General features: G+C 45.8%; 1 protein-coding gene across 1 annotated transcript in view; it reads right to left on the bottom strand.

Moving 5' to 3' along the window:
• Positions 1–18,396, bottom strand: part of RPRD2 (regulation of nuclear pre-mRNA domain containing 2) — a 708,220-nt gene that overhangs the window by 420,281 nt on the left and 269,543 nt on the right. Inside the window, exon 3 of the mRNA XM_069649727.1 lies at positions 1,287–1,387. Coding sequence (XP_069505828.1) covers positions 1,287–1,387 — 101 coding nt within the window. The remainder of the gene's footprint in view (positions 1–1,286; positions 1,388–18,396) is intronic.

Below are 18,396 nucleotides of genomic sequence, written 5' to 3'. Positions count from 1 at the left end.
ACGTTTTAACACTTAAAAGGACATTTTGCCCGCATTTGTTAATTTGCCCATTTGCTACGGTTAATAGCATAGTTCAATTGTTCAAGAACCAACTGCAGAGCAGTTTAAGATTTGAAAGTTACAAGTTTGATACATGGCCCAGCAAAATTAGACTTTTCAACCCACAAAACAAAGAAACACTGTTGGGTGAAAACCTCTGCCATCAGCACTGTGGTTTAATCCGCTTAGAGGAGCATACTATAGAATCAAAGAATAATGTGTGTAGTTTCCAGCAATATGCCAAGAACTTCTATGCCGGGTGCAGCACACTGCCATTGTATAACACGCCTGGCCCTTGTTCACCCAGCTTTTGGTAAATCTAGTGTTTTTGCTTTCCAAAATCATCTTTTTAAAGTGAAGAAACAAAAAGGTACTTTTTGGTGGTCCAAAAGTTAGCACCACCATGCCCTCTAAAAGTACTGTCTGGTCAGATCTTGGATTACTATTGTTACTGTAACAAAATGTTTTTAATTGTATTGGCATCTACCACTCATGGAAGTGAATGGAGATGAAGCACATTTCGGCAGAATTGCAAACTTTGTTATGTAAAACTGCCCTGATTAAATCATACGAAAGGTGGTTATCAGTGGACATCCACAAACTAGCATCCGTAAAGGTACAGAAAATGAGGGGACAATTGCAATGGTGGTTGTTGGCTGGTTGAAAAAAAGGCTTATTGAACACAAACTGAAATTGCACAAGGCAAGAGTAGATGATGGATTTCATTAAGAAACGAGAGGTGGAAAAGTTGTGCACTGTTTACTAATTAGTCATGCAATCCAGAACAAACTGACCAGACTGTACACTTGCCGTGGTTTAGTATAAATAAATTGGTTATATCATTTATCTCACTAATCCCAAAATCATTTTAAAGCAATTGTACACTACACAGGGCACTTCCTTAAACAAGGCCCAGTGAGATACCAGAAAGTTAATAAGGATAGCCTAGGAGCCTAAATGCTTTCAGTAATGTCAAAACCCAGGCGGTGCACCGAGGAGGCAAAACATCTGCTGGAAGTCTAAACAAGAACACTTACTCTCACATTCACAGCTTTAACATACAACACCAGAAATCCACATAAGTACTCCAACCACTTGCAAGGCAAGTATTTAAAAAACAATGTGATGTTCCAACACATCTGTTGTGTATCTGCGCTAATACATGTATCTCAACATCCAATGTTCCCTAACTATTGAGAGACTCATTTAAATGTCAATATGAAGCGGAGAGATTCCAGAAAACCTACTCAAAGCACTCTTAAATGCTGTAATAGTCTCCTCAGGGTAGACACCTCTTTCTTCCCATATTTTGAAGATCCGCTCGATCGACTTGGAAATTGATGGATCCCTGGAAAAGAGTAAAATATAAAAATGTAAATGAACAGGTCATAGCAGTCTCTGCCACACACTGATTTGCAGAACGAACCATCTACAAGCGGGCCTTCTTAACTGTATGTGCACACATTTTAGTCAAAAGCAAGAAAATCAAATTATGCCAGGAAAATTGGCCAAAACTATTTAATTTGAAGGAAATGTCTCAATGATTCATACTTTTTCGATTAAGTCTCTAGCAAAACACCAACAGTCAATTTAGCAAGATTTCATACAATATAAATTAGAAAAGTAAAATTAGTTTTAAGCTAGTTTGCTGAGAAATATTGCAACATTTTCCTCATGTATGTTACTTTATTGTTGACTATTTAATAACCTGCAAACACTACTTTTTAGGATCTTATTTACTAGAAATTCACCATTAGATTTTTTCAGTTTTATTATACTCCAAGAATTTCCATGAAGGCAATTACTGATCTTTTTTAAGTTCGCCATCATGGGTATCCTTAAATGCAGACACTGAAAAAGTCTGAATAGCAGCTTGATCTTGTAACGCTTTTAAACACATTAACACGTCAACTAAAATTGTTTAAAAAAAACGTGATGCCCGCCTTTTTAAATTAATGTTTTGTTCTTTAAAAGCCATTTTTTTTGCTTTATAAAGAAGGATAGAATGAGAAATGTTACATTTGGTGTGAATTATCAAGAACACCTCTGCCATTTTACTTATTTAATTATTCTGATCAGGAACAGGATAAGACAACTCATTCATAATCCATTAAAAAAAAACAAAAGAAAAAGCGACAGTCAAATTAAAATACTTAGACCATACAGCATAAGAAAAAAATTGCATATGGGTTAAAAAAAAATAAAACGCTGTCAGTTACTTGAAAGGAATAAAACCCAACGATTGTAAAACCTTTAAAAGTTCAATATAATAAGGAGTCTCATTTCCCAGAAAAAAGTCGATAACCAGTCCAGATTTGTAACAAAGGTGCACAGCAAATCAGTGCGAAGATCTCTTGTACCCCTACACTCAGAAAATGTAAAGTTTGTACCACATCATACCCACACACAACATCTGGACAGTTTCGCTGGACATTTATTTCGAATTGACTGAACCTCCCTTGTTTTAATCAAATTGAACCTCAACCTTAAAAATTCAGATCTTAGTATTTGATTTGGAAAACAGGTCAAACAATTTGCCATTTGCCCTGGGCTTGGCAAAAATCGATAGGGAAACCGAAATCTTCAAACCATGTATTCGCAAGATAGTTAATATCCAGTCCACCCTGGATGGTATCTGCTTAATCCCAACCGGGTTCACCAACAATCCTGTATGGAGCGATCACATTGGTCCAACAGGGAAATCGTGTATTCATGCAATTTGGTAAGAATCCAATTAATATGACAGTTTAACTCTATCAGAAGGTCATCATGAATGGAACCCCTACAAGGAACCAATACCGCTCTAAACAGAGTTAACTTTTTCCAATCAATGCACGTCTTCAGCCTCAAGCGGACTATAGGGCTGCTTGAGGGTAGATGCAAGACCTGTTTCCAAATGTTCCCTTCAATACTGCCCCAATTTAACGTTTGAGTGATAGAATTTTTCCAAGCCATACAATAAGGAGGGAATTACCTTTGCTCTATAAAAATCTATCAACCGACAAATTGAAAATGTACAAGTATTATGTATTGTCTTCATTTGTGCAATCATTTTAAAATTCAAGTCCCTTTCCAAGGCACTTTGTTTGAAATGAGCGAAATGTGAAGCCTAGATAAGTCTGTTCATTTACGGGAGGAATAAACTGGCCAGAAAGCGACCTTTTATCTAACAGAGTCTGGACTTGCAAGGGTTTTTAAGACTAGTATTTTAGATTTCGCTGGGTTAACCTGAAGTTCGTTCAGCTCAGCATATTGCCCAATGGCAGACACAAGACGTTGCAGTCCTCTAGGACAATAGTCCAAGAGGACCATATTGGACGCATAGACTATACAACAAAGATTTATTTCTAATCTTCAGACAATGATTGACCAGCCAAAACTAGGCCCAAATTTGCCAAGTAGAGGTTAAAGAGAAAGGGGGCTAAAATGCACCCCTGCCTCACACCCCTTTCAATTAAAGCTTCACTGGACAGATCACCCAGAGCATTCAATCTAACTCAAAAATTCGAGTCTTCATGCATAGCCACTATGGAATCCCCCAAAGACGGAGCTTGGTCCACAGACGTTTGTTACCGATTGTGTCAAACGCCTTAGATAAATCCAGCCAAGCACCATATAATATTCTGCCATTTTTTGCCCAGACGTGTTAGCCGCCATCGACATTACCAACTCATTAAGAGAAGTCTAGTGACCCTTATGAAATCCTGTTTGAGCCTTGCAGAGAATATTCGTCTCTATCCACGCCTCCAAATTTCTGAGCACTACTGCTGCAAAAATCTTGCCATCTGTGTCTATGAAGGCGATTGGCTGATAATTTACTGGATCTGCCTGACCGCCCTTCTTATAGATGGGATTAACAGTTGCTGTCCTCCACAAGGGGGGGGGGGATTCTGGAAGTCTTCAGAATTTGCTCAAAAACAATCAGGAGGACAGAGGCCCATAAATCAATATTAGATGATTTTAAAATTGAATTAGTAAAACCATTAGGTACACAGGGGCTCTAGAGCCAGAATATTTCACAATGAGATCTACAAGCAATTCTCCATCAAGACACAATTGCCATGGTAACAAGCATTCCTGATTCAACTCAAGTGCACCTTTCCGCATATAAATAAGCGAGAAATAATTGCACCATATATCACAAATAATGTTACATTGGCAATAACATCGGTACCAAATTGAATTATTGATCAGGCTCAAAGGTTACGTGAATTTTTCAAATGGAGAGACTTCAACATAACTTTCCAGTCTTGCTGATGACAGAAGCGTGTGCATGTGACCAGTTCCTATAATTATTTCGGAGTAGTTTTAATTCCTTTCTATACTCTAAATGAGTACTTACTTTGTGCTTTAGATCTAATAACCCTTCTTAAATCTTTCTTTCTGGCCCAAGTTTCTTCATCAAAGGCATGTGCATAAATTTTGGGGGAAGAGAACAAACTGGGGTTGCGGTTGATTCAAAGCCCACAAAAAGGTCACCAAACCAAGGGGATTACATAGACAAACAAAATCTTCATGTGGTATGTTTAGTCGGAATAGCTTATTCAAAACAGAAACATTTATACTTGACCACTCTATTTTACCTTTATTTAGGATCAAATACATATCAATAGAAGGAACAAGATATCTATGCTCAATGGTCAGCTTCAATGACAGTTTATTATGGTCACTTGCGCCACTGTCCAAAACCTGTAAGGCAGAACAGAACGAAAACAGCTCAGACAGAAAGAAATAATCCAGAATTGAACAAGAAGCGCCTCTCATCCATGTGGTTGCAGGAGGAATGTCACCCTTCACACTGCCGTTAACAAAGCTTCCATTCCAATTTTCAAAGAAATCTAACCATTTGATATTGATTTTCCCTTTTGGTTCAAAGTGGCGGCTTGCTTCAGAGGAATACAATGGAAGTTCAAACCCCAGTTAAGATTATCCCTGCCAAACCATATTCAATTTTCACCTTCGATAGAATTTCAGACAAAAGTTCCAAGAAATCTATTTGGTTGGAATTAACAAGTACTATCAGCAGAGTAGATTCTGTGGTCTTCAAATGTTAATAGAACACAAAGAAGGCCTTCACGATTGATAGAGAACTATTCCAATGATGCGCACACAGATGTGCGCACTAAGATCGCAACGCCACTAGACGGCAGACCACACCCAACCCCAGTGGCTGCTTGATCGACAACTATAAAAACATCCAGCTTTAGTGAATTGACCAGACAGGTTTCTTGAAAGAAAAGAAGGTAAAAATCATCCAAAATCTCTTTCTTACTCAATTTCAATTGAACTTAACTGGAGCCCCATGTGTTCCAACTCAAAATTCTAAGATTGCTTACAAAAGTAAATATTCATTTTCCCTCAGTTTCTCGCAAACTTGGGTAATTGTAGCTGGCAACAATTCCCACATAGGTGATTTAGAGTCACCAGGAACCAGACTACCAATAGGCAGGCACTTCTTGGAAAAATGCTCCACCGCGGGATTAGGAGCTGCCCCAATCCCTAACACATTACGAGCAGAACTGTCCTCTTTTCCTCAAAGTCTGATCTTGTTGGGGAATTACTTCCGAAGAGATCTCCAAATCCATACTGTACAATTCAGGCACTGCAGCCATTAAGGCACCAGTTCTCATTTTTGCTTTCAAACCCATCTCCACAATATATGTCCAGTTTATGGTCTGGAAAACCAACAAATTCAATATCACTAGTGTTAGGGAGAATTAATTCCCTTCACCTTAGAAACCACCAGCAACTTTGCTGGATTTTGAGGACTTGATTTTTTTACCTGGAGTGTGTGTGAGCCTTTTTTCCCACACATGTATTTTGATCTGCGTTTTACTCTTGTATTATGGGGTTGTAGACAAATCCATAGGCATTCTCTTTTGTTATGTTAATGTTAAAGGATATTTGTACCGCGCACTATCACCACCGGAGAGGTCCCCTGGCGGCTCTGAAAGAAAAAGGGAGGGTTGGGGGAGGTAGTGGGATGAGCTGGAGAAATGCAAGAGAGCAGTGATGTGCTGTTGGCGGCCTCGGCCCAGAATTCCGTTGGCTGGGCTTGGGGTGTTATACTGTTGGGAGACGTTGTGTTCTGTTGTGGTGGTTCATGTGTGCTTTGTTTTGTTGTTGCAGTGTAGTGAAGTTTGTGTTGTAGGTTTGTGGTTGTGTTTGGTTAGAGTTTGAGAGGTGTATGCAGAGGGTGAAGTTGTTAGTGGGTTGGTTAATTGGCATTGCTATCTAGAAGTGGGGCGCTACATTTCCCCATTACTAATTCGGTAGGGTATGCAAGCGTCACCGTGTCTGCATCCAGAACAGGGTTGTGCGACGCTCACAGACCTTTTACCATATGACATCCGTTCATATGCATAACCTTGCCCAAGTTGTGTACCGACCATCTACGTGGCCCCTGTTTGTGTGTGGGGCTGTCAGGTGTTTGTGCGTCCTAGCCCAGAGAGCATTCCCAATCTAGTCTAGTAGTAGGGTGGCATTGGTAAGCCCGGGTTTGCTCCCTCCATGAGTTTGGTCTCCTCGGCTTCACCCTCTTACTCGGTCGCTCATTCATGTTACTGCTACTACCCACTTTGGAATGCGGCAATGCTAGCGCTTGCAATGAACTCTATGTGCGGCGTCTGCCTTCATTCACAACTCTCTTCATCCATGGCCCTACCAATATCCACAGCTTAGTTGGTGTGGCAGGCGCTAACGCTCACCCAACTTTATACAGGTGGGAACTATAGTAGCATTTATCACGTGGGTGATGGTTGTTTGCTGGGAGTTGGCTACGGATGTTGGGTTCTGTCCTCATGGGTGTCGTTTGTGTCCTATTAGACTTAGTGTAGTCTCTCTTGTTGTAGTAAGAGTTTCTTCATTCGGTTTTGGATGTTGTCATTCTAGTCTTAGATTGTCAACCATTTCATTGTTTTTCCTGTTTTGTTTCTCAGTTTGTGTCCGTTATGTTGAAGCGCCAGGTTTTTATTAGTTTTCTGAATTGTAGGTGGTCTTTGGTGTTTTATTTCTTTCGGAATGTTCCAGGTTTTTGCGGCTAAGTGGGAGAAGGAGGAGCCCCCAAGATTCTTCTTACGGTATGGTTTTTCTTCGACGGATTTTGTTGCTTGATCTGAGGAGTCTTGTCGGCTTGTAGATTGTTTCCTTTGCAGGAATTCCGCTCTTTGTCCGCTGATTGCCCTGTGTGTTATGCATTGTTTTGAAGGTGATGCAATGTTTGACTGGGAGTCAGTGCAGTGTTTTTAGGGCTGGAGTGATGTGGTCTCTTCTGGATAGTCCGGCTGCTGTATTTTGGATCTGTTGTAGTTTCTTCAGGAGGTATTCTGGTGGCCCGAGATAGAGGCTATTTGCATAGTCGATTCTTGACATGATTAGGGCAACGATTGTGTGTTTTGTGGGTGAAGGAGAGGAACGGTAAGATTCTTCTTGCCGTGTGAAGGAGGAAGAAGCATTTCTTGATTATTGCATTTGTGGTTCTAAGGTTAAGGTGTTGTCCATCAGGACTGCCAGATTTTTTACTACCTTAGATGGAGTTGGTGCGGTTCCCATTTCCATTGACCATGGAATATAGGTGGTCTCTGGATTTTTGGTTGCAATCATGTGTCTTTTCTGGGTTGATTTTTAAGCTATTGGCATTCATTCAATTGAAAACTTCTTTTAGACACTCGATTAGGGTTGAGTGATCCCCTTGATTGTCTTTGATTTTGAAGATGATTTGAGTGTCATCTGCATAGTTGTAGCATGTAATGTATTTTTTGAAGATTCCGATTAGTGCAGTTTGGTAGATTTTGAAGTACAGTGGTGATAATAAGGACCCTTGTGGTACTCCAGTCGACGCATGATGTGGTTTTGAAGGGCTTTAACCAAACAGTTTCTGTTCTGTCTGCTAGGAAAGATTTAGTCCAGAGTAGTGCTGTGTCTGTTATGCCTAGGTCTTCTGGTCTTTTGGTTAGGGTGTCATGGCCAACTGTGTCAAAGGCTGCTGAGAGGTCAAGCAGAATCAGGGCTGAGGTTGTGTCAGTCTGCATTTGTTTTTAGGTTGTCCGAGATAGATGGTAGAGCTGATTGTTCCTCTTGCGGGTGTGAAGCCGACCTGGGCTTGGTCCAACAGGTGGTGGTTTTCTACGTGTTCTTGGGTTAATTTGTATACGTAGGTTGCCAGGAGTTTTGCTGCGTAGGGAATGTTTGAGAGGTCTTCCACGTCTCCACTTGTGTTTTAGAGTAGTTTGATATATGCCGATTTGAAGGATCTTGGTACGGTTCCTGTTGCTAGTGAGACTTAGGAGGTATCTAATATTCTGATGGTGTTCCTTGTGCGAGTATTGATTTGTAGATGTCAGGCAGGCATGGATCCATGGGTGAACCTGATTTCTTATTTTGTTTCACCAGCAAGACGAAAGCCTCTGCTGATACTTCGGGGTCGTTTTGGAGTTTATGCTGTGGTTCTATGTCGGATTCGGTTGGTTGGATGTTATGGTTGGTCTGTTTTGTACGATTTGTCGGATGTCATTGATTTTGTTCTTGAAGTGGTCTGCCAGGTCTTTGCAAAGTTTCTCTCAGGGGTTTGGGGTGTTGTCGCAGCCTGGTGGGTTTCTCATTTCTTTAATGTTGAACATTTCTTTTTGTGAGTTTGTCGCGTTGGTGATTCTGTCGTCATAACGCCTTCTCTTTGCCTTTTGTATTTTCTTCTTCTGGAACAGTTTTTTTTCCTAAGTTGTATTCTTTCCTCCATTCCAGTTCCATTTTCTTGTTGTCCTTTTTCATGGTGCGAACCATTTTGCCATTGCTCTTTTTTTTTGATGGGGTGAATGGTTTTTCTGGGGCGATCTTTTCGATTGTATCAGCTATCCATTTGTGTAGCAACTCAGCTTTCCAGTCTAGGTCAGCCAGCTCTAGTTCTAATTGAGGGTTTGGTTGTCTCCAGTTGTTCGAACAGGTTGCTTGTTTTGACGGTTTTCCAGTTTCTTGGATGGAGTAGAGTTGGTAGTCTGATGATGAAAGGTATGATGAGATGGTCGCTCCACAATACTTGTATCAGTGGCGATTAGTTTTTCCTGGGCGAAGATTGCGTCGAGTGTGCCCTGCCGAGTGTGTTGCTCCTTTGACCAGCTGTTGTAGTTTCATGGTTGTCAGTTGTACGGTCAGTGAGTTTTGGGAGTTGGCGTGACTTGCTTCAAACCAGATGTTGAAATCCCCCAGTATAATTAGATGTTCATGCTTGATGGCTATGTTGGTGATGGCTTCATGAAGTTATCGATGAAGGTTGCATCGTATGACAGTGGTCTGTACACTAGGATGAATGAGACGTTGGATTTTGGGTTCGCTGATAGGTGCGACACCATGGTTTTTAAGTTGATGATGAGAGGGTCGTCCGTTTGTATTTTTAGGTGTTCTTTGATTGCTATCGCGAGGCCTCCTCCTTTTTTGTGTTTCCCGTTTATTTGAAGGCATTTGAAGTTGGCTGGGAGGCAGCTTTGGAGTGGGATTTTATAGTTGCCTAGCCATGTTTCTGTAATGAATAGGAGGTCTATGCCATGGTCATCGAGGAGGCCAAAGATTTCTGTTGAGTGTTTTGACATGGATCTTGCGTTTAATAGATTGCAGTGGAGTTTAGAGGTGTGGTTTGGTCTTTATTGTTGGGTCGTTTTATGATCAGTGTTGGTGTTTCCTTTAGTGTCGATCACTATTTGAGGTGTATGTGCGTCTGTGTCTTCGAAGAGTTCTTCTAGGTTTAGTCTTAGGTTTTTGTTTTCCTCAGGTTCTTCTTCCAAAGATGTGGCTGTCGAGTGGAAGTTGCTCTTGATTTGGTAATGTAGGGTGCTATTACGTCCATTAGGTTTGTTATTTTTAGCGTTGTACGATATTATGCGCAGTTGTGTTTGGTTGTCTGCTGTTGCCGATTTTTTGCGTTGGGTTGGTTTGTTCTGGTGATTGGTTGTTTGCGAGGTATGGAGTTAAGTAGAGGGATTTTTCTCTTTTCTCAGCGTCGGTTCGAGTGTCATTCCTGTGATTCGGAGTGTTTTCTGCAGTTGCTGTTCCGATGCGTTTGTTCCTTCTGCTCTTTTTCTCCCACTTGGTACAGGTCATTTGCGTGGCATTTTGGCTCGTAGATTGTTTTGGTCTGTTTATTTTGTTTTGGTCTGGCGGTCATGTGGTGTGTGTAGTACTGGGTGGAAGAATTAGCTATAGGTTTAGGTACTGTCTGTTGGTGGTCAAGACCTGGTATTGCAGACTTGTTTTAGTCAGCGTTTTGAGTAAGGTTGGGAAGTTAGTATTGTAGGGTTAACGTTGGCTGCCCTTAATATGGGTCTCCCTTGAAGAGGTTCACTGCGGTGGGCCGACTATGTGGGGTTTGGAGGGTAGCTAGTTGCTATACAAGTGGACTAATGATTTCAATGCCAACAGCTAGATTCGAGAGCCTTGCACTGTGGGCGAAAGGCACCACAGCGTTTCGGTGGAGGGATTACAATGCTAAACACAGGGGATGAGTTACAATTCTAAGCCCAGCTAGGTTTGAAAGTCCTGTATAGTGGGAAAGAGGCCTATGCCTAACCGGTGAAAGATGCCAAATCTAAAACACAGCTAGGTTTGAAAAGCCTGCATAGTGGGAGAGAGGCCCATGCTATGCTAGACATCGCTGTGCTTAATAGTGTGCAGTTAGGAAGGCTGAAGGGTTGTTTTTTATTACTAAGGTGTTTTAGGATAGATTTTGTAAGTGGGTTAGGCTTCCAGGGTAGAGTTATTGCTCTATTCCCCACCTAGGCCACTCTTACCTTACAGGCCCTTGGCCGTTGCTGGTTAACGGTTGGCCACTGGCTTCCCCTGCAGACACCAGCTGACACTTCTTGGAGCCGGCTCTGTTGGAGCCGCCCTTTGCCAAGGGGCCCTTAGCCGCAGGGGCTGCCGGGCAGAGTGCTGCCCTGGGAGGGTCAGTTATGGCTTGGGTAACAAGGGCTGCAAGCCCAATCAAAGCGAGCGAGGGCGGGTCGGGAGGGACGAGAGACAAGGAAGAGGGTGTAGGGTGGGCAGCAGGAAGGCGAGGGGTGCTGCGTGGGCCTGGGGTTCTTTTTTTTAAAAAAAGTAACGTCAATGGGCGCACACACCTCACGCCGGCTGCCTCGTGCAGTGACACAGGGAAGCCTTTTAGGCTGTCCCAATGTTTAAATACCTTCTCTGGGATGAACTACTGTTTCCCAGAGAAAGTAACGTGAAATTGACTTCACTAGTCTTTTCAAATTCCTAGACCCAGCACACGCCATCTTACAATAGAGAGCTGGAGGGGTTACCGAGTATCCCATATGTCTAGAAACTCAAATGCTACCCTTTCCTATCAAAATGGCTGGTGGCAGTGGATTTTTCCCAACCGTGAACACCGGTAGCTAAAAATCGCGGGGGCCATGTTTTTCAAGATGGCGCCTGAGCCCCCTTTGTTTAAACAGGTCCCGGACTTTTTTCGCCATTTCTTTTTGGAAAGGTCCTACTAGAGTTTGTCTCCGCGTGCCAAACCAGGTTTGGTCCCTTTGTTCCTATGCCTTTGGTGGGCTTCAGGACTGAAGACCACCTCTGGCACCAGAGTGTCTGGGGTGGGCAGGAAGTGAGGGAGGTGAGCAAAACTCCCTGTGCTTAGTCTCCTAGGAGACCCAAATGCACTCTGGTGTGATTGGCTGGCTGACTGTCCGGCAAGGACAGCCACCCTGCTGGATGAGTGGCAGCTAAGCTGCAATGAAGGGGAGGAAACTGGATAAAAGGCGAATCTCTTGGCTTGGAAGGCAGAGTCGACGACTGGAACGAAAGAACCTAAGACGAGCTGGAAGAGGGCGGCTTCTGCAGCTCCTGGACCGTTGCTTTGCCCAGTGAAGCCCTGCTGCAGGTCCGAATCGCAAAGTTCATCTCAACAGAGAAACCCTTCAAGGACGACTTCTCCCTTTGTGTTGGTGGGACCAATCAACTCGTAAGCCACCTGGACACCATTCTCAGAGCTGGTTGTATTTTACTCAGAGGGCTGCAGGAAACCGAATAACCAGGTAGAAGGACACCAGTTTTTGTGCTTGAAGACAGCGACCGGAACCGAAGATTTGCCAGATTGCCAGCTCTATGACCAGTCTCAGTGCATGAGTCCCCCGACGTCCTCCCTCTTGTCCCCACGACTGAGGTTCAGAAACAGCGAGATCTGCAGGAACTGCCAGGAACTGCCAGGAACAGAAGTCTTCAGCTGCATCTTTTTCTTCAAAATAGGTACTACAAAAGTGTATGAAACTTTGGCAACTTGCAGGCCTAGTCAGCTTGTGACCCGACATATGAATCTTTCTTCTATAAACGAAGAACCGTGGCAAAGACTTTTCCGTTTAACTACCAGAACCGTTTTTCTCTATACATGACTCTAGTCCATTGACTATGGCCTGCCTAATGCATCGAATTAACTCCTCTGGTAAACTCCAATTATTTGCACTGTTTAAAGTAACTAATATTCGTTTTATTATCTTATGCCTTTTTGCTCCTACTTCAAATGCTCTCAATGCCATTTTGTTCCTCCTACAAAGTAGTTTAAATGCCTCAGAACCTGATGGTGTGAAATACTGTAGTATATTTTTATCAGGTTACTCACCGTAGTGACCACTTTACTCCTAGTCCATAGTCCCCTTTCCTCCATACTTATGGGACATCTCTCCGTCCTGTGGGACGGGACCGGAGCACTTTGTAAAAAGCATCCACATTTTTTTCAAAAATGTGTCCCTCCTCTCTTTCCTGATTGGGGCCCGGCACCGGCCGTAACCCCGCCCACCTTGGCTCCGCCCCGTGCACCACCCATCAGTCCTTTTCTATTGCAGGGTACAAGACCCATTAGCAATAACAGGGGAACCTTATAAGAGGGGACGGCGGGCGTATGGAAAAAAGGGGACTATGGACTAGGAGTAAGGTGGTCACTACGGTGAGTAACCTGGTAATAACTCCTACGTCCCGTCCCCTTTCCTCCATACTTATGGGAGATTCCCAAGCACCCCTTACAGGAACTATGGGTGGATGAAAATACCCCTTACTGAAAAAGGTTCTTCAGCACAGCCTGGCCGAACTGAGCGTCGGCCCTAGAGCTCATATGAGGCAGTAATGCTTACAGAAAGCAGATGGGGAGGCCCAGTTAGCCGCTCTAGCGATGGACTCCCAGGGAACATACTTCTGAAAAGCAACCGCAGCTGCCTTGCCCCGCACCCGATGCACACGAATACCCTTAGGAGGTTTCAGCTTTTGGACGGTGAAAGATTCCGTGATACATGCAGCAATCCATCTGGAAATTGATGCCTTAGACACCGGCCTGCCCTGGGGTTTACCGAAGGTCACAAACAGTTGGGAAGAGCTCAAACTCGCCAGTCCTGTCCAGGTAGAACTTAAGAGCTCTTCGGACATCCAGGCAGTGTAGAACCCTTTCCGCCTCCGAGGCAGGGTTCGGAAAAAAGACCGGAAGGGAAATCGACTGATTCAGATGGAATTTCGGTCACTACCTTTGGTAGGAAAGCTGGGTTTGTCCGAAGGACTACCTTGTCCTTGTGAAAAACCAAGAAAGGATGCTCCACCGACAATGCCTGGAGCTCACCCACTCTCCTTGCTGACGTAACTGCTACCAGAAAGGACACTTTCCAGGACACGTACTTGAGGTCAACTGTAGCCATTGGCTCGAAAGGTTTATGGCACAGCGCTGTCAGGACTACGTTTAAGTCCCAGGGCGGGTGCAGAGTACGAACTGGAGGGTAGATGCGTGTCAAACCAGCAAAATGTCTCTTCACCACCGGGTTAGTTAACGAATAAGAACACCGGTCTGTAGAGAGGTAGGCGGAAATCGCCGAGAGATAAGTACTGCAGGACAAGACATGAACCCCTGACTCTGCTAGGGAGGAGACAAAGGACAGCACCGTGTCAATCGTCGCCACCCTCGGGTCCAATTCGTTCTCCAAACACCAATGACAGAACCAGAGCCATTTACTCTTGTATTGGGATCTGGTCGAGGGTTTCCTGGCTGCCTGGATAATGCGCATGTTATCCGCAGACAAACCCAAAGGCTCTAGCGCCATGAACTCAGGCACCATGCCGCCAAGTTGAGCGCCAAGTTGGGGAGGGGTGCCACATCTGCTGTTCCCCTTGGTGAAGAAGATCGGGAGTTACTGGTAACCTGATCGGCGGACATGCCGACAGGTGTTGAAGTTCTGAGAACCAAAACCTGGCCGGCCACCACGGAGGTATCAGTAGAAGAGAACAGTTGACAGAACTTTTCAACTTCCAAATTGCTCGATGAACCAGAGGAAGAGGCGGGAAGGCGTAAACTCTCATGTTGTGCCACGGGATCTCGAGTGCGTCCCTCAGAGAGGAGGCTCCCAGCCCCCCTCTGGAGGCATACTGAGGAAGCTTCTTGGTCATCGCCGTGGCAAAGTGGTCCACCTACGGTGTGCCCCAATGCGAGAAAATCCATGATAGGATCTCCACCTTCAACTCCCACTCGTAGCTGACCACTGTCCGCCGGCTGAGGGCATCCGCGGTGACATTCAGCCAGCCCGGAATGTGCACTGCAAGCAGCCAGAACCCATGAAGCACGGCCCACTCCCAAATCTGAATGGCCAGATCCACGAGAGGGGGAGACTTCGTTCCCCCTGCTTCTTTATGTAGTACATTGACACCACATTGTCCGTTCTTATGCGGACCACCTTGTTGACAGAGGTCTGAACGCCTTGAGCGCCAGTAAAATCGCCAGAAGCTCCAATTGATTTATGTGCAGGAGCTTGTCCTGAGGTGACCAGAGGTCCGAGACCTGAAAAAGATTTAACGTTGCACATGTCATGATCTCTGCTTCCAAAAGGTCAGGGTTTTCCCAACTCCCTTGGAAGCAGATCCATAACCCAGGTTCCGAGTGCCAACCAGTCCCAATTGGGACCTTTTGGACCCAGTCCTGGCACCAGTGGCACCAGGCTCATAAATATGCCCAGTCCCAGCGCTGGAAGCGCCGGGCTCATAATGCTTGGGTGGACTTACCTGCAGCAGACCATGCTGCTTACTTGCCTGCCAGTTGAGCCTCTGATCCTCTTCTGTTTGGAACTACTTTTCCTGTTGGGTGGGGCAGGAGCCACTCCCTAGATTCAGAACACTGGAACTCTTCTGGAAAGCAGGAACTCTTTTCTTACCTAGGCGTGGTTGTGGAAGGAGACACCTAAGCACTACAGGAGGCTATTTAAACCACACCCAATGGATGAATCTTGCTTTGCGTTATTCTGCATCCTCTGCAGCAGAACGTTCATCATGTCTTCTGCATCTGATCCTGGGCCTAAGGAAAAAGGCTTACCATCCTGAATCCAGTCTTCAGCAACACCTATAAAGACAAGAAAGAACAGGTTAGCATTACGGTCTTCAGTGACAGCTCTTCACTTACCTGGTCCATCGGCTGTCACCAACGCCTCGCGCTGCATTCCGGCATCTGAACGACAAAGGCTTACCTACTCTTCGTGCGCTCCGGAGGCCTTCGGCGCTGCATCCCGCATCTGAAAGACAAAACAAGGTGCGTTTAAAGACATTGGGGAACTTTAATACTCACGTGCCATTACTCCTTTCCACATCTAACCCAGTGGGTATTCCGGCACCCTGCAGCCGCTCCGAACTTATACCTGCAAAATAAAAAGACAGTTAGAGCGCATCGTGAAGCAGGCAACAAGCGCTTACTTACGTGCTTCCAGGCGCTTCTATTCATCACACGGGCTCCATCTTTAACTCACTTCAGCCCGTCATCCGCCATCGCCGGAACCCTGCAAAACAAGAAACATCATTACTAAAGACTTTAAAGACATTAGAATTACTTGAAACTTACCGTTCGTGCAGTAAACGACGGACAGCAGTCCTCTGAAGTCAAGAGGCCTGCTTCCCTTATCCAGTGAAGAAACTGGTTACAGCACCCTGCCCCGAGGCAGATGGAGAGCACGGCGTTCACTTACCTAAGGTGAGAGCGTTAACCTTTGGGGTTCTACAGGAGAAGAGAAAGGGAAGAAGAGAGAGACATTCAATAACCCAGTTCCTTAATCCCATATTTTCTATCTGCAGACATCTTACCCTTCAAGTCAGCCATACAGTGCACAGAGGTCCAGCCCAAAGAGCCAGCCGTGTGTTACACATCACCTTTGCAGATACGGTATACGCCCAGTCAAGACCGGCGCCTCTACGGGAATCAGGTGAGCGTTACAGCACCCCACCCGAAAAGGGAGGAGTCTGTTGTGATCGTCACCATGGGGCTTGGGTCCTGGAACCCGACGGCCACTGACAGGTTGCTGAGAGAAGACCACCAGTCCAGGTTCACTCTCATGGAATCCGAAATCATTATCAGTTTGGAATCCGGGTCCACAGCCTGACGCCAAGAACTCCGAAGAGCCATCTGGGTCCGCCTCATTTTGAGACGAGCAAGAGGAAGAGCCAGCACACACGAGGCCATGAGGCCCAGAAGCCTCTGGAACCACCAGGCAGACATGCTCTCCGACTGCGTTAACATCTGACACATGGCCAACAGATCTGCCATTCTGTCCCCGGTCAGATACACACAGCAGTCGATCGCGTTCCAACAAAAACCCAGGAAAGTCAGGTCCTGTGAGACCGCCATGGAGGATTTCCGCCAGTTCACCGACAGCCCAAGATGGAACAGGAGCTGAAGGAGAGACTGGAGGTTGCCCACTGCTGCCAACGGGCAAGGGCTGCGTAGAAGCCAGTTGTCCAAATAGGGATACACATGGATACCCTGGAGACGAAGATGGGCCGCGATCACCGACATCATCATCGTGAAGACACGCAGCGCCGAACTGATGCCAAAAGGAAGCACCCGAAACTGGAAGTGCTCCTCTCCCAGAGAGAAACGGAGATATCTCCTGTGCGGGTTCCAAATCAGGATATGCATGTACGCATCCTGAAGGTCCACCACGCTGAGCCAATCGCCCGCCTGCAAAGAGGAGCAAATTTGGCCGGGCGTGATCATCTTGAATTTCTCTTGTGGTAGGGAAAGATTGAACTAGGAAAGGTCTAGGATGGTGCGCAGGCCAGCCTGGTTGGGTTTGGGCACCGTAAACAGCCGGGAGTAGAAGCCCTCCTCTCGCTCCCCAAGGGCAACGGGTTCCACAGCTCTGAGGAGCAGAAGTTTCTGAACCTCGGCCTTGAGGGAGGGTGAGCCTGACAGCTGAAAAGGAGGGTTGAGGGGTGGGGTAGGGGGGGTAAAGGTTAGCGGAAGCCCGCTCGAGCGACTGACATAACCCATCTGTCTTCTGTGATGGTCTGCCACGCCTCCCAATGAGATGCAATACGTCCTCCCACCGGGGTCTCGTGCGAGCACGGAAAACCCTCATTTGGCAGGTTTATCGGTGGCGGTGCCACCTGAACCTGATGAGGAGGCTGAGGAGCGGGAGAAATAACGCGTACACTTGTCTACGGCGGTTATTCCCCGCAGGAGTAGCCACTCTGCGATTTTTGCAGTCGAGGAAGCCCCTAAAACCAGAGGAAGGTCGACCTTGCGACAACGGCCTTTGAGCCTTGAAGGGAGGTTTAACCGGAACAGACAAAGATTTAGCCGTCTGAGTGCTATCTTTGGTTTTGGTGAGCTCTACGTCAGTAGAAGAGTGAAAAAGCTCCTTACCATCAAATGGAAAGTCCAGGACCTTGTCTTGCACCTCCTTCGTGAACTTGCAGCCATGCTTGCCGCGAGGTATCAACCCCTAACATCAGACCCCGAGCCGAGGTGTCTACGCGATGAGCCGCAGCCTCCAGGAGATCCTGGGCCAAGACCCTGGCATCGGAAAGGCCTCCTCTGAAATCCTCCAGCTTCTCGACCGGGATATGCTCCTCAAACTCCGACAGACCTCTCCACATCTGCATGTTAGCTCCTGCCAAAATCAATTCTAAATTGGCCTGCCTGAGCTGCAAGGCCGAATTGGCAAAGATTTCCTCCCTAGGGAGTCCAGGAGCTTGTCCTCCTTTCCCAAGACTTGAGTCGCCGTCGCGGAGGAGGAAGCTGCAGGTCTGGATTGCAACGTGGCCGCAGCCACCACTGTGGAGGAGGTAGGCGGACAAGATGACAAGGCCACTTCTTCCAAGGAATGTAGCCTGTACCTTGCGTCAATCTTTTTATTGACAAAAAGTCCAGTGTGTGGCTTTTCCCAAACTCTTCGGACCTCGGCCAGAACGTCCTTCTGCAAAAACAGGCCGGTATGCTCCAAAGGAGACAAGGTGAACGCCCCAGAAAGCACACCCTCATGCGGACATCCAAGAAGCTCATCATGTCCAGTACCCAGTCATGGAAAGCTCTGGTAGAGCGGGGCAGGTACTCGTTGTCCTGATCACCTTGAGGGT

The sequence above is a fragment of the Ambystoma mexicanum genome, chromosome 1p (assembly GCF_040938575.1).
Source record: "Ambystoma mexicanum isolate Mex_15411 chromosome 1p, UKY_AmexF1_1, whole genome shotgun sequence".
NCBI lineage: Eukaryota > Metazoa > Chordata > Amphibia > Caudata > Ambystomatidae > Ambystoma > Ambystoma mexicanum.
The sequence above is the reverse complement of the archived record's forward strand: the minus strand, read 5'-3'. Positions and strand labels throughout refer to the sequence as shown.